Here is a 16,242-nt window from a genome sequence, read left to right as displayed (position 1 = left end):
ATAATTAAAAAAATAAGTTGTTCTTGCTTCAAAGACTAATTTAATGAAATAACAGAAAGTCTCATTTCCACCTCAAATAAACATTCTGCAATGATGGAGACAAACCAAGTGACTGGAGCTGATAAAGGATCCCACATATTGACACACAGACCCAACACCTTTGGTAACAGAACAGGACCCACTCAAACTGAATCTAACTTGGGTCTGGGTCTTGGTTACTACAAACCGAGTGGACCCCTGAAGACCTCTACCTGTGATGTTGTATATACTAAACATTAAAATTTCTTCATGTTTTTTCCCCCAGACAAAATGACCAAAGCTAATGACAGCAAAACGTAAACCAGGTGACATCGTCCTCGACGTCCAGGACTTCACCGTTTATTAAAAAGAAAAAAAAAATCATTTAAAATGTGGATTTCCCTCTGCGAGAACATTCAAAGTTTCTGTGCTTATGTCCTCGGACACATTTCAAAACAAAAGCTCACGTATGAACACAATCAAACTGACGGTTTAACGACTAGGAAAAGTACACTACATGGCCAAAAGTATGTGGACACCCGAACTTTACATACCAATGCGTTGTTGAACATGTGACTGGGACACCATAGACATCAATGTGCTGCTACAACAGCCTCCGTCATGTGAAATCCATGCATCTCCAAAATGCTCAAAACAAAACGGCTTAGTGACAACGCATTTTCAATAATGGTTTGTTAAGTTGAAGATGTAGGAGATTTTTTCTTAAACCGCAAAGAAACAGAAACAGAAAAGGGACAAACTGGTGTCACATAGCTGGAAGAACACTATTGTCTAAAACAGGTTCCCAACAAGGTAGGAGAGAATTAAAAAACAGTATGCAAAATTAGACTCATAATTCTGACTATTCTCTAATAATTCCCCCTTTTTCTTGTTAAATACTAGACAGCTTGACCATATCGGGCCTCTGAAAATTTGTCAAATTAATAGGTTTGGGGAAAAGTCACTTTTTATTAACCAGTCTCAGATACTGCTTCGCTTTAAAGGGGATAAGGCAAAAAGGTTGGGAACTAGTGGTCTAAAGTATCATCGTATGTTCCTTCATTAGAAACAAGGGGAAGACGACAAAAAGTACACAAACGTAAATGGACAGGAGTGTCTGCATACTTTGTGTCATGTAGTGCAGTTTCAGGGAAACAAGAGAAGAAAAACAAATCACAAATAATTGTGAAATAAAATATTAAAATAAAATATTATGCACTAAAAACCTGATTGTTAGTATAAATTCTGCCCAGCAGTCATATCATGCGTCCTCATTCTGTCTTCTCAGTTGATGTTGTTGTTACAGTAAAAACTAAAGCCAGTGAAAACTATTTTTCATGTTAAAAAATAATGATGTGTGACGGCTGACCTGTGGGGTGAACAAATGGAAAGCGGGCGAGTTCGGTTGTCTGTTGGCTTCTCTATAGACACTCATTCATTCATTCAGTCTCTCTAGCTTTTTCTGATCATCTCTCCTTCACACTCATTGACTCAGACTGTGGAATCACAGTAACATGGTGCACATGGCGGCTCCCCGGCATGGAGATAAGGCAAAACAAGAAGCAGCGTGGGGATATCACTGCTGTCCTCTCTCTGCTCTCACAGCACAAACTTGCTGCAGTCGGCTGGAGGTTTCCTCTGACGTCTCGCAGTGAACGAGCTGCAGCCACAATCTGCACATCAGCCCCAGAGATGCAGACAGACAGATGGACTGCCGTCTATGGCTGCTGGTACTTAGCAATTAATACTTAAAATAGAAAAAAAGCAACTCACTTTTTTTTTTTATAAAAATGCTCAAAAACTTTTCGTACTGAACCATCATCCTCAGCACCGTTTGGATTTGTTAGAAAATTATAAGAAATTCTTTAAAAAGAACAAAGAGTTTGTCGGCTCTCAGGTTCGTTTCAGTGGAACTCCACAAACTCCTCCAGCGTTTTGGGGATCTGGTTGCGGTAGGTGATCTGGTGCTGCCGGACGGCACGCGCTGCCAGGCACTTGAGGCTCATCTTCATCTGCGTCTTCAGCAGGATCTCTGACACGCCGGTGGTGCTCTTGTCCAGCGGAGTCTTCTTCTGCTTGTTGGTCATGTCCGTGTGGGCGCCGGCCTCCACCAGGTTGATGATGATGGCGTGCAGCGTGAGGAAGTCGCTGATGGGCCGGTTGTACTGGACGATGACGTGCAGCGGGGTGTTGCCTTCATGGTCGACAGCGTTGACCTGCGCGCCGCAGTCCAGCAGCAGCTTGGTGACCTGCGCGCTGGGGAAGCTGCAGACGTCGTTGGTGTGGAAGTCGTCGACCGGTGTGGTGGAGCTGATGGCCAGGTGGAGCAGAGAGGAGCCTTCACGCGACCGTGGGTCCAGCTGGATCAGGTTGTAGATATGTTTGTTGATGCGGGCGCGCTCATCTTCACTGCAGGTGGTCTTGGTGGAGATGCAGGCGAGGTACAGAAAGGTAAAAACATTTGACTCGTAACTGTCCATGGACTGCGGCAGCTCGGATTCGGCTGCCGTCTCCACTCGAGTCATGCTTCGCTGGATCTCCACCACGCTGCAGTTCAACACCTGCTCAACAGCCGAGGCCAACACCTGCTCCTTCAGGTGGACCATCTGGGAGAACACCTGGGCGAAGCGCAGCAGGTCCTTGTGTGTGTTCCGGTTGCCTTTCTGTCGCAGACGAAGGGCATGAAGCCACAGTTTGATGCACTGTTCAAACTCCATGTTGTCAGCATATACGGCACCGCGGTAGATGATGGGGTGTGACACGTCAATATTGTCCGAACCCAGGATACGCTCCCTAATCATCAACCCCTCCATGTGCAGAGCGTCCCGGTCCACCCGGATGGCCTCCAGTTCTTGAGGTGTCCGGCACTCACAACGCCCTCCGTAGGCCTCGATGGGCGGCAGCAGCTCCTTGGTGATGATGTTTTCTGGGTCGCGGTAGCGCTCCATCATGGCCATGTGCAGGTAGTGGTAGGTCCTCTGGATGTCGTAGTTCTCCCGGTCGTTGGCGAACGAGGCACCCAGCAGCTCCAGGGCCTCGATGCGGCTGCGTGGGTCACAGTCTGCGTGCGCCAGCAGCAGCTCCACCACATCTGCTTTGCAGCTCTCTGCGGCGACCTTCAGTGGCGTCATGCCATGTCCGTTCACCACCATAGCTGCCTGACATCGCACAAGCTCTTTTACAATTTCCAGATGGCCCGCCTCAGCTGCAAAGTGTAGGGCGGTGGCCCCGCAATGGGCCTTGGCATTGGGGTCTGCCCCCTGCTCCAATAGGAACTTTACTACGTCCGTGTGGCCCTTATAGGCGGCGATCATCAGGCAGGTGTTGTTGTACTTGTTGGTGATGCTAATGTCGGCGTTGTGTTCCACCAGGTAGCAGACGATGTCCAGGCGCCCGTCGAAACAGGCAGCCCGCAGGGGGGTGGAGTTGGTGATTGTGGTGTGGTTAACGTTGGCATGGTGACTCACCAGCAGGCGCACCACCTCAAAGTGCCCTGCTCCAGCTGCACACCACAGCGCTGTGGCCCCGTCGATGACGTAGCTGCAAGACAGACAGGAGACAAACAGGAGACAGTCAGGACACACTCAGCTGTGATCAGTTTCACTTTAAAAATTCAGAATGTGGTTTTCAAGACCAGAAGGCCCTGGTCTCAATCTGAAACATCATTTTATACCCATTTTAATTTAACTACTCAAAGACAAATGTCAAAAAAACACGAGTATTATGTTTATTATCACAGAGCTTCCCGCAGGTTGAGGTGGACTCACACTTTCCATGCAAACAACTGAAGGAAAGACATAAACACAAAGAAATCTTTCTTTGGGTGGACTATTGGGTGTATTATTCCAACACCAGTCAGAGCCGGACATTTAATTTGAAAACTGGGTCAAAACATCTGCTGTGACATCACGGAGTGGGTGTGGCCAGCTGAAAGTTTCAGCTCACAGAGAGCAGAGCAACAGCAGGTTTCTCTGGTGCGGCTGAGTTTCGCTTACATTTTTTTCCAATAATAAACGATAACCAACTTTCAGTACTGATAAACAATACTTTTTTTTGACAGCTTACTTTGAGAAATATAAATATTTTCCTTTAAAAACCCTTTTTGCATTTGACAAAAGAAACCATAAGGCCTCAAATGTTAAATGTTGTCAAAACAAAAGCAGCCGTACAAGAATGTTGCCTAAAATAAAACAATCTAAATAATAATTAAAATAAATCTAAAACTGGCTAAATTACTGTCTGATCAAAGAATAACTGAACAAGATCATGAGTTTGTCTTCTGATGTCAGTTTTTGATACTCAGTGCAACAGAAACATTTTGGTCAGTGCCAAAGAGGCATTGAGGTTCGATATCCAGCCCTGTGGCTCTGTATTTTCTGTAATGGGGCTTCTTTTGAGGTGGGATATAGATCAATGGTCGTTTATCTACTGCCAACATAGCAATATCTTTACAGTCATACACAAGTTATGTGCGTTATAATGTGGGCTCTTTCTAATATTGAGTCTACCCTCATTGATATAAATGGGATGGACAAAAAACACCTGTTAGTTTAACACAACAACAACAACTTCAACAGCAGCACAAACTAAAACCTAAAATGATCAGTTTCAACAGAAACTGATGATGAATATTTCCTCACTTGCCTCTCTCTGGTTGTATCTGTCCATGCTGATAGTTTGGGTTATATTTGTCTCAATTGTGTCAGCTTACAGCGCTACATTAAAAAAAAAAATCAACAGCAACCTCTCTTCCCAGAAACAAAGTGCCTGTTTCTCGGGATAATCTGCAGAACACACTGTCAACAGCTTTTGGTAGAAAGTAGTTCCAGTGAAAACTGTTCACAGTGAGGTCTGTGAACTAGGATCATTTAAGATTCAAAATAAAACATTTTCATAAGCGTGATTTGGTACATTAGGCCTTGACAAAATGTTACACTGCTTTTTTTTGGAGGCAGAGATTTGATATATTGTTTCAGGCAGAGATGAAACAGTCAGAAGATTAATCGGCAACTACTTTGATAATTGATTAATTGTTTAAGTCATTGGTTTCAGCTTGTAAAATGTACCGATTTAGCTTCTCTGTGTTTTATATCATAGTAAACTGAATATCTTGGGACTGTTAGTCGGACAAAATGATATTTTACAGACCAAAGACAATGAACATAATCATTGGTTGTAGCCCTAGTCTCATTGCTTAATGAGATTAATCGCCTTATCTGTGTCTGAACATTGTTTGTCCACAGTTAACAAAGCAAGTAGTACTTGACTATACTAGCAAGTAGAAAGTGAAGAGTTGGTGTAACAGAGACACCGTTTCTGGAGAGAGGTTTTTGCAGAAATTTCAAAACCAGGACAAATAATTCCAAAATGATCTTTATGGCTGAATACCAGTGAGAAACTTAACCTTTAACTCTGCCAACATAAATGATAAAGTGAATACGGCAGCTCTTACCCGTCGAACCGAACCGTGCCAGTCTGTTCAGTGTCCACTCTGTAGTGGTCCAAGAGCAGCCGGACCACTTTGTCGTGTCCGTTCCGGGCTGCGATGATCAGAGGAGTGGACCTCTGACCGGCGAGCTGGGTCACATAGCTCAGCAGGTACTGGGTCTCCACCTCCGAGTGGTTGAGCAGCAGCGCGGCCAGGGTCAGGACTCGGCCCTCGCTGGCTGCCTTGTACACGTAGCCGGCCAGAGACTCCATCTGAGCCCGACAGGTAGCCAGGACCTCCGCTTTCTTTGCAACTGGCGCCCGCAATGTCCAATCCTCCAAAGCAAGCCGCCTCCCATTAAAATGTCGAAACCGGCCCCAGTGCACACATGAAAAATTTATTTTCTCCGTTATGGCTACAGGAGAAACGTTACTAATACCGACTGGGGAAGCTTTACAGCTTAATTGTCCGATACTGAGCGTCCAGCGACTGGGTTTCTGTCTTCGGACGCCGAGTATCAGGCGTCAGCTGAGTGAGCTAGCCGGTTAGCTAGTCTGCTAACGTGAGCGAGCTGGTCAACACACCGACACTCTTTAGCTCCAGGTTGGATTAAATTAAGCGGGTACCTTGTTGTTCGCCTTAGAAAGTCATCTCCTGATGGTGTTTCTGTCTAAAAAAAACCCAACGCGTCAAAGGAATCAAAAACAAACACAAGCACTTTCACCCTTCGCTATCTACTTATTTGCCGGAAGTTGACGTTCAACTTAAAAATACCTCCGACTGGAACTCTCTCCAGCAAATATGTGTTCCACTGCTCTGACTTCCTCTTTATTTCACCTTTCAATGAATAAAAAAATGTATAGAGGAATAAAAACAGAAAAATAAAGATAAAAAGTCCATGACACTATTTAAACAGTCCTAATAAATAATAAAAATAATAAAAAATAAATAAAAAGCAGGAGGAAGTTTAGATTAAAACATATTAAAGACATTTTTTAAAATACTATTTGTTAAGAGATGATTCAATAGACTGAAAATAACAACAATAAAACAATAAAATGTTTAGATAAAAATATAGTACCTTCTACTACAGCATTTTATAAAATCTGAGTCCTTTTTAAATTCCTTATTGGGTTCAGCTTTCAACAAACCATAACTCATGTGTGTTAACTGAGCTGTGATCAGCCAGATGTTGCAGACTACGTTTTCTCTCGGTCCGCAGTCTCTTCATTCAGCTCTCAGTTGACATGTTTACAGGTATTCATGGTATTTACAGTGAGCCCCAGTTGGAGCATAAGCTTCTAAATGTGTTCATGTGAAACCAGATTAATGCTGTCTAATAAAACATTGGGAGGAGGTTTATAGAGATTACAGGCTTAACTGCTGGCAGATCAACTTGCAGTTTAACTCCTGCACAGAGGCCGTGGTATTTTATCATGAAATGACTCGGCTCTGTTTCAGTCCAAGGGCGACTGCGAGGACCCGTGTTCAGCTTCAACACCGACGCAAGGACTCGTCAAGAGAGGAAACAATGAGGAAGGGACATTTCAGAACACACCACAAGACCGTGTAAAAGCTAATCAAGATCAATGACCGCAGTGGATGGCTATGTGAAAGCAGCAGGATTTTCACTACTGTTGATCTGACTGGCTCTCATTGAGATTGAGACACACACACTGCTTCAGGTGTGTGGTATCAGGCCTGTGATACTGTAGCTATTTCAACTGTATCTTAGTATAAATACCAAATTTTTAGTGAAACAAACAGGCGGTCAGCTGGGGAAGAGAGATGCAGCCATCCATCCGGAAGAGACAGACCTCAGCTCTGCATGCAGCAACTTTCATGTGCAGGTCCGTAAAATGAATTTTTCATAATTAGTCCCACCCTTAATCAACTGTTCCGGTCATCTTTAAGTAATCGCACAGCTCTGTCATGCTTAAATATGCACTTCCTTCCTGGTTTCATTTTGGCATCTGAACCACAGATGGTCCTCCTAGCTCTCTATTGAGAAACAACTCAGATTACAATTGTGTTTACAAACAAAAGAGTCATTTTTTACTCTGTTCAGGTGAAGTAAACCTCCTGAGTGGATGCTTTACAGGTCAAAAGCTGCAAACTGGTTTGATTGGATGGATTTCAGTCATTCTTCTGTGGTGGGACAAAACCTTACCATGAGGATTGGACGCTCTCTAGGAAAAAAACATGAGAATAAAACCAGATTGTTTGGAGAAAAAAGTCCCAATCTTCCACCTCTGCCACATTACCAGAGTTCGTGCATTTCCAACATCAAATTAACATAAAGTTAATGTTTCCATCCACCTGTTTTTATACATTTTTTCAATGTGTCCATAAAAACGCAGGTGAGGCACCGGAAATGAAAAGTCAAAATATTGCAATGGCTGAGGATAAAATCAGAAACAGTGAATAAATACTGATGTACATGAAGCATGTGACGTAAAGTGAAGAGCTGAAAACATCAGATCTGTGTGGAGAGATGAGGAAACTGTAACCTTCCTCACATTAATACATGAAACTAACAGAAATGTCATATTTCCATCATGTTCTCCACATTGTTTTTCATCGTTTGAGCTCATATATGATGGAAACAAGCAGCAAGTCATGTTTTCGTTTAAACATTTTCAGGAAATTCCATTAATATTTGTATTACATTTGGATGGGAACCTGACTACTGTCATATGCAGACATTTTCATTCATGCATCTCATCTCATGAAGACTGGACTATTGTAACGTGCTCTTCTCAGTTCTTTCACTCAATAAAAAACTCCTTTTCAGTCTCACTAAAACTAAAGTGACACTTGAGCACATAACACAGGATCTGTCCTCACTCCTCTGGCTTCCTGTTTCATCAGGTCAGACTGCAAACTGTGACGTATTACCTAGAAAACTCCTCACACTCTCATTATTCCAAAGATTAATAAGAAATCTGTTGCTGGCAGAGCCTTTTCTTCCACTGCTGTGGAATACTTTACCTCGACCAGAGAGACAAACATCACTTTTTAAATCAATTTTAAAATCCGGACTGAAAACCTAATTATTTCTGTTCTTCTATTTGTTGTTTGAACGTATATTTTAGTTTTATGAACTTTAAATTTTATTATCTTCTCTTTCTGTAAATATCTCTGTAGTGAGACACACCCTCAAAATAAACACAGTTTAATTACTTACTAACGTTAAGAGAATAAGGTCTATGAAGTTGAGCTTTTCTACCTCGTTGGTGAGAAAGATAATATTTCCTTCAGCTGTATTTTTTTTTTTTTACAGTTGATTTATTTTACAAAAAAAGTTATGACATTATTTTCATGATAATAATAATGACTTTAATCTCTGATTATTTCCCCAGTGTTTCCAATACTCTGACGTCCAATCAGCACTGAGCCCAGCTGAGTGTGTGACCTGGAGTCAGTTTAGAGTTTAAATTTGAATCCTTCAACATGACTTTTCACCAATATATCAAACTATTATTTTTGTTTACATCTGACTATAAAAAGAGAAAGTCTGAATGTTGTTCTGTGCTGCTGGTTTCCATCTGTTAAGTTGGTCCTGCTGATGTATTGGTGGCTGGCTCCTCTCTGAAAACGAGATTGTGGACGTCAGTGGGACCAACCTGATTACATAATGCTGAACCCAAATGAAAGCAGCAGGACATTAGCCTGCCCTCCGCTGGGTGTGTGACAGATGAACAGATGAGATTAAAGCTATTAGTTATTAAGAAAAGTTATTACAGAGTTATTACAGTTCATTCTGAGGGGAACATGAAGGTCTGAACCACATTTCATCACAATCCATCCAATAGTTGTTGAGATATTTCAGTAAAAAACACTAATGTTAACCTGCTGGTGGCATTAGAGGAAAAAGTCAGTTGGATTCATCCTCTGGGGATCGAGAATGTCTGCCGCTGCCACAGAGCCACACAGCTAGCAGAAAACAACATTATATTGTGTCTTGTGACTGTGGTGACTGCGCTCTCTTGATTCGACTTTTACATTTCAGAGGCTGTATCATATTTATTTGCAATCTATTATTTGGCTCATGTTTTTATTTTTCTTAGTTTGAGTTGATTTGGTGCTTTAATAAATGTCTTTGGATCTCATTGCTCTTTTTTGATTTCAGCTACATTTTGGTTTCTTTTGCGAGCTGCTGATCTCAGACAGATCCCATCACTGCATTACAGCATTTTTAGCTCCCCTTAATTGCATCTCGAAGGCAGTCGGAGCTGCTGAGTGCATAATGAGCTGCCGCTTTAGTAAATCAGATGCCAGTTCTGTTGAATAAACAATCTTTGTGCTCGCCTGTCTTCTGTAACATCATTCTGTGTTCTGCAGCCGGTCGGCTGGTTCTGCGGAGGTGGAGTCGGTTCTGTCAAAGCCTCGGTTCCACCTGGACCTCTGGCTCGGATTCACTGTCCAGAACTGGATCCTGGATGTGGGCCAGCCTGTTGTCATGGTAACAGGATGATAACAGGATGTGTTTAGTCCTGCAAGATGAATGTGTTGTTTTACTAATCAATTTGACTTTATTGAGGACATTATGTTTCCTGCCTCCTAAATCTTTTGCAGCTTGTCCTCCCAGCAGACTGGTTTCCTCTGAACCGTCCCAGTGCTGCAGAATATCTCCACATACTGTACAACATCAGCACACCTCTCATACTGCTCAAAGTAACTGAGACACATCACACCGCTACACACTCTGAATAATAAACTCATGTAAAGATGCTTTTGTTTTCTTGTTCAGATCACAGTCAAACATCTGTTCTCCTGTCGCAGATGCTTGAACGCAGCCCCAGAACGCTGCCCCGGCCCGCCGTCCACCTCGGCATCATCGCCGTGGTCATGGGAACCAGCCTCCACATGGCGGCCGACTCTATCACCCGACGGCTCCTGCTGATTGGCTACCAGCTGCACCTGTCGGTCAGAGAGAATCCACTCATGAAGAACCTCAAACCCTCGTCCCTGGTGGGTGCTGCATCGGAGAAAAGCTTAATAATAATATTGATATATTATTATTCACTAGATTTTAGAAGGAGGAAAACATATTTCTACCTCTAACACACCCAAAATCACAGCTGGGTGTAGTCTGTTGTACTTGTGACCACGCCCAGCAGTGATGTAGACTGGTGCTATAGTCCGATGTTACATCACAGCTGCTCAGGGATGTTGTCACCACTAGTGGGCAGGCCGGATTATTAGACTGGCTCTTTAGTTACTCTTTAACCTGCACTTTTACTTCAGTTTTACTTCAGTTCAATCTCCTACATTTCCCACAATGCCTTTCAACAGCCATCTGAAAACAGGTTTGACATTGACATTATTGTAATCATGACTTCAATCTGTTATTGACTATTAACTCATTGGTTTAGTCAGTTATCAAGTAGAATTACACATTTACATTTAGGTCCACTTACCAGCTTTTCTGGAAATGAAATTAATTAAACAAAACAAATGTTAAGATAAAAGTAAATGAATGAAATGTTTTTACTAATTCAAAATAATAATTGATAAAGTCAGTAACGACAATAAGGGTCAGATGCATTTCTGCTTTTAACTGTGAATTTTATGTACCTTATAGTATATGCACAAAAAGAAAATTAATTGGCAGCTATTTTGATAATTGATTCATCGTTTAAGTCAATCAGGTTCTCAAATGTGAGAATTCACTTCTTCTGTTGGTCTTATATACAGAGCCGTTTGAATATCTTTTGGTTTTGGACTGTTGGTCAGACAAAACAAGACGTTTGAAGATGTCACCTCTTTTGTAGAAGAAATTATGAATTTAAAATAGAGATGATGAAAATAATCAGTAGTTGCAGCAGAGCAATAAAAACATTTCCTGCTGTGGTTCCTAACTCAGTTTGTTCCTGCTGTCCCACACAATTGAGACTAAGTGCAATAAAATAACATAAAAACAAGACAAACAGAGAAGAATAAAAGCCACAAGTTTGACAAAAATAGTTTTTATATAATAGGGCCAAACAACACACCTTTTTTTGTGAAGTGCGTAGCAAAAAGTATAAAGCATTTGACAGAAAACAATAATTAAATGTAAACAGAAACAGAAAGCACAGAATTTCAAGGGCAGACATAAGAGACGGGTTAATGGTTACACTTCAGAAGAAAGAGATATCTGTATAATTATGTTTCCCTCCACAGCAAGTTATTCAGCAAGAAAGCAAAGTCATATTGCAATCAATTTATTATGATATCCAATTCATGTACAGTATGTGTCTGATGCAACCTCGGCCGTGTGGGAAATTAACAACTGAAATTGAATTTGTGAAACATATGAGGTGACCTGTGTGTGAGGACATGTCAGGAATAAGAACAACAAGCGACCAAACAACAAAACAGACCCTCAAATTCAGGTACATCAGTTAAAAGCTGGATTTCTCCTTTAAAGATACAGTAAAGAAAGAGATCAGCTCTGTTGAATCTCAAGTCTGTAAGAGTGATGAACATTATTTTATTTTGCAGATCGATGCTTTCGAGCTTCTGCTTTACTATGACGACACTCTTGGTCATCTGATGTGGTAAGAAAATGTGTTTTTTTTTTAAATCGAATTTAATTTTCAGTGCAATTTAGTGAATAGTCAGATTTGGTTTTACCTCTGAGGTAGTCGTCACGCTGTGGAGTCCAAAATGACTCACATTTAGTTCTTCTCTAGAATAAAAATTTCAGTGCTGGAGCCCTGTGGTGTGGTTTTCTGACAGTAGATGTTTGAACTGTGTGTTTTTGAAGCCCCTGCATACCTCACCCATGCAGGCAATCTCACCTCACCCCCCGAGATCACGCCTCTCCTCCTGTGTGGGTGTGTGCTTCATTTCTCTCTCTCTGCTGTTAGATGTCTTTCTTATTAGTACATTTCAATATATCTGTGCACCTATTGCCCTTACTGTAATGTATATTTAGAATTAGAATTAGATAGAATGGCAAATATCTACATCACTGCATATGCATAGCTTTCCTTGATATACATACATTAAATATCACACAAGAGACCATGTCATCTCAAGAGCTAACCTGTGAGCAAAAGCTAGCTTGCCCTGCCAGCAGGCAGCCACGTCTCCGAAAGCGCCTGAGCGAGTCGGCATCACTTTGTTTAACATCCTCTCCTTGATGCAAAACAGAAATCTTTTCTAAATCTTGTCAAAGTTCACAAAAGTGAGCTCCCAACGTGTCCTTGATAAAATGTTTGAAGCAAGAACTCTTTGGACCTTTCTCGGCTAAATGAGGACTTGGAATTGGAACAGTATTTGGGTCGTGACTGATGGCGTTACGTCAATTTGTCTTTCAAGTATCACCTGTGATTATTCTTTTTCTCCTCTATCTTTCTCCTCCAGGTATATTCCTCTGTTCCTCGTCCTCTTCCTCTTCTTCAGCGGTTGTTTCAGTGATGGGAAACAGGAGGAGAAGATGCCGCCGGCAGCGTGGGTGCTACTTGTTCCCAGCGCCTCCTACTACTGGTCAGACTGCTTTACAGCTAGATCACCCAGAGAGTCTGTCCTGTAACTGATGGCCACAGGTTCAGTCTCTTTAATGTTTACTGGGATCCCCATTAGTTGTTGTCTTGGCAAATAAAACACCTACAGTCAGCAATGTTTGCACTTCATTCAGTAAAGTTACAACATTAACTTTGCATCCAACAATAAAATGACATCAAAACGCTACATATACAAACCATTAAAACATTAACTCGACTGAAAAGTAACACTTTTAACCTCAGTTCATCTCAATATCCATATTACAAAAACATTTTTGTTTATTTTGCAGGCCTGTAGATATATTTCTGCAGCCACTGTGTCCTGTTAAAGTGGACGAGAGGTGCAGATCACTATAATTTCATGTGTTGTGTGTCATCTACATCTCACCTCAGAGGAACCGCTGTCACAGCGAGAAACAGACGGAGTCACTGAGGGAAACCTGTGTTTTGCTGGAAGTGGTGATTATGTCCATTAGCAGGCTGCAGGTGCATAAATCTACATTTAGTTTGTGTTAAGAGCGTTGTGCTCGTCTTACTTTCTACACTCATTTATATTCTGAGACGCTCTCATCCAGACAGACGTCCAGTGAGGCCAACAGCAGAAAGAGATCAGATTCCTTCCTCATCAACATAAACACAAGGACATCAAACTAGAAGTACTCAAAAGAAAATATTATAGAAGCCATGACAAGCTGTGAAGTTATCAGAAAACTACATGGAGGCTAATAACCACCGAGTGTGTTATTTTTTAATAATCACACGGGTAAGAGTGTGTTATACAGCAAATCGATGATTTGAGGTCATATGTTTTTAAATATGTTGACACTCTCTTTTTCAAGCTATCCTCCTCCTGCTGAAACCTTCCAGCTATCAGGATGAATTTAGACCACTGAAGGTGTCGATGATACTGCCGTGAGGTGATCTAAATATGATGCACACTCTCTGGCCAATCAGAATCCATTATTCTCAATGGCCATACTATAAAAAAGTGTGAACTAACTTTAGCAGGCTAAAGAAAACTATAAACATAGGCAGGTTAAAGTTCGGTTACATATTCAGGTGTTTATAGGTGTTTCTGTTTTTTTTTTATAATATTGTGAAGCTTTTTAAAACTCCTGTACAAATAAATGAGTATTGGATTACTAAATTAGGAAAATGTACTATATTCTGTATGTCAGTATGTGGTAAGTCTGCAGAAACAAACATTGCTTCCTGGCTTTAGGTTGACTTTTATTTTACAGTGTGGTGTTGCATTGTTGGAGAGGTGGCGTCAGACTGTTCACCACCAGATATCATCTGAACTGAAACTATAATGTCTGATGAACAATACACCAGCAGGCTGTGTGTGTGTGTGAGGCTGTGTGTGTGTGTGTGCCTCCAGGTGTTAGTAATAATTGATTAGGTAGTTCTCAGGTGTTGCTGACTAATTACTTTACTCAATGAGGACAGCACTTAAGGATGAAAGCAGAATTCAAGAACCACGTCAGGGGTTTTGAGTGCTTTTCCCTTTAAATACAAACAGTACATCCTTCACATTACTGCCGACTATAGTTTCCAAATTCATTTTTTACAGCCGCTACCTTTATAATTTTTAGTTTTTCTTTCAAAATCAAATTTCAACATCAACATCCGATGTTTCCAGATCGGCCAAATTGAAATGTGCTTAAAAACAGGTGGATGGGAACACACCAACCCTGTCAACGTCCTGCCACAACAGAACCAACAGAAGGTTCTTGTGAATACCTGATACACGGAGGCCATATTGTTATTGATATTTTGGTTTCAAAACACTGTGGGGATCGAACTTGTGACCCTCTGCTCACAGTACAGTGAACAGACCCACTGACCCTCCATGTTTCACCTGCCAGGTACCTGATCACTGAGGGACAGACCTTCATCCTCTTCATCTTCACCTTCTTTGCCATGACCGCCACAGTGATGCACCAGAGGAGGCGAGGCTTGGTTCCCGACGGCAACGGACTCTTTATGCTCTACAGGTACAAATGAGCAGATGCAGCTCTGAAAAGCAATGAAAGCTAACTTCATGGACTACATTACCCAGAAATCTTGTAAGGTGATGCGTCAGGGTGGAGGTGGCGAAGTCCAGGTTTCCCCCTTAGGTTTAAAGTTTGGATCTGTTACTTCCCGTGTGGAAAGAGTTCTCCAACATGAAACCAAATTTCATGACAATCCATCCAAGTTGTTGAGTCACTTTACACAAAACCAACAAAAAAGATGACAAATTCAGATGTGAAAATGTGTTTTTGCAGATTTGGTAAAGCTCTCTGGTTGGTAGCTTCTCTGCAGCTCTGTTCCTGGTGGCGGTCTGGGTGGTCTGTCTGTGGAACGACGGCGTCCTGAGGAAGAAGCACCCTGGGCTGATCTACGTCCCACAGCCTCGTGCCGTGTATACACTCCACGTCCGTCAGGACAGCAGGACATAACAGAAGTGCTCATTTAATAACAGCTTCCTCCAACAGACACACACTGTCAGTGACTCAATGTTTCTTTCATGCACCAGGTCCCAAATCTTGCACCAGCATTGTGTCTCTTTCTTTAAATGTCCTTTCATGTCTCTATAAAACCCTTCATGTAAAAGTCACGCAAGTCTGAATGGCAGGAAGCCATCACAAAAAGGTGAAGGCACTAAAGGTCTGAATAAAACTGAACTAATTAAAACACTTGGTTGCCCGACTGTGTGTGATGTTCAGCTGCAGTTTATTTAATCGGTGGTTCATCACAGCGTCACAGGAGCTAATCTCCGTTTCCTGCCGATATCTGTGTTTTCTCTGCTTGCCTGTTGATCTCTTTATGATAAATTACGTTGCTTATTTTTGAGGAGGCGTGTGGCGAACCGCAGCTGAGTCATTCATATTTTGGAAGGGAAAAACATCTTGCATATGGAACATTAAGGTGGATTGAATTCAGCGTCTATACGTTATATTATACTTTAAGAAATCCACCTTATAGAGGAAGCACAGACACAGATTACTACACCCACAGCAGCAGAAAATAGACCATAATACAGTAATGAGGATTGTGGGGGTTTGTTTATCTTACAAAGAGAGGACACACAATTTCTCCGCTGGCAAGGACACAACCACCTCTCCATCTCCACAGCTCAAAACATCAGTTCTTCAACATGACAGAATAAGCATATTTCTGAGTTTTTTTCCCCATTCGGCTGCTTTGTCCATTGAATATGGTATATAATGCACAACAAGTTTACATCTCTTTTCTGGGGATTGCATTCTGGGAAATGCAAGAAAAGTGAAAAGTTTTCCACAGATTTATTATTGC

The 16,242-nt window shown here is 41.8% G+C and overlaps 2 protein-coding genes across 2 annotated transcripts; one reads left to right on the top strand and one right to left on the bottom strand.

The window, feature by feature from the left end:
• Positions 1-1,922: 1,922 nt before the first annotated feature.
• fem1b (fem-1 homolog b) lies at positions 1,923-5,718 on the bottom strand. The gene is made up of 2 exons (XM_070907917.1): positions 5,471-5,718; positions 1,923-3,558 (listed from the first exon to the last, which is right to left on the bottom strand). Exons 1-2 carry the CDS (start codon positions 5,716-5,718, stop codon positions 1,923-1,925), a joined length of 1,884 nt encoding a protein of 627 aa, XP_070764018.1.
• A 1,516-nt stretch (positions 5,719-7,234) lies between these two features.
• Positions 7,235-15,386, top strand: cln6b (CLN6 transmembrane ER protein b). The gene is made up of 8 exons (XM_070907899.1): positions 7,235-7,296; positions 9,791-9,911; positions 10,025-10,123; positions 10,232-10,420; positions 11,936-11,991; positions 12,803-12,925; positions 14,811-14,939; positions 15,239-15,386. The coding sequence occupies exons 1-8, from the start codon at positions 7,235-7,237 to the stop codon at positions 15,384-15,386; spliced, it is 927 nt and encodes a 308-aa protein (XP_070764000.1).
• Positions 15,387-16,242: the final 856 nt, after the last annotated feature.

The sequence above is a fragment of the Enoplosus armatus genome, chromosome 6 (assembly GCF_043641665.1).
Source record: "Enoplosus armatus isolate fEnoArm2 chromosome 6, fEnoArm2.hap1, whole genome shotgun sequence".
Classification (NCBI taxonomy): domain Eukaryota; kingdom Metazoa; phylum Chordata; class Actinopteri; order Centrarchiformes; family Enoplosidae; genus Enoplosus; species Enoplosus armatus.
Note: the sequence above shows the minus strand (reverse complement) of the source record. Positions and strands in the feature narration are given on the sequence as shown.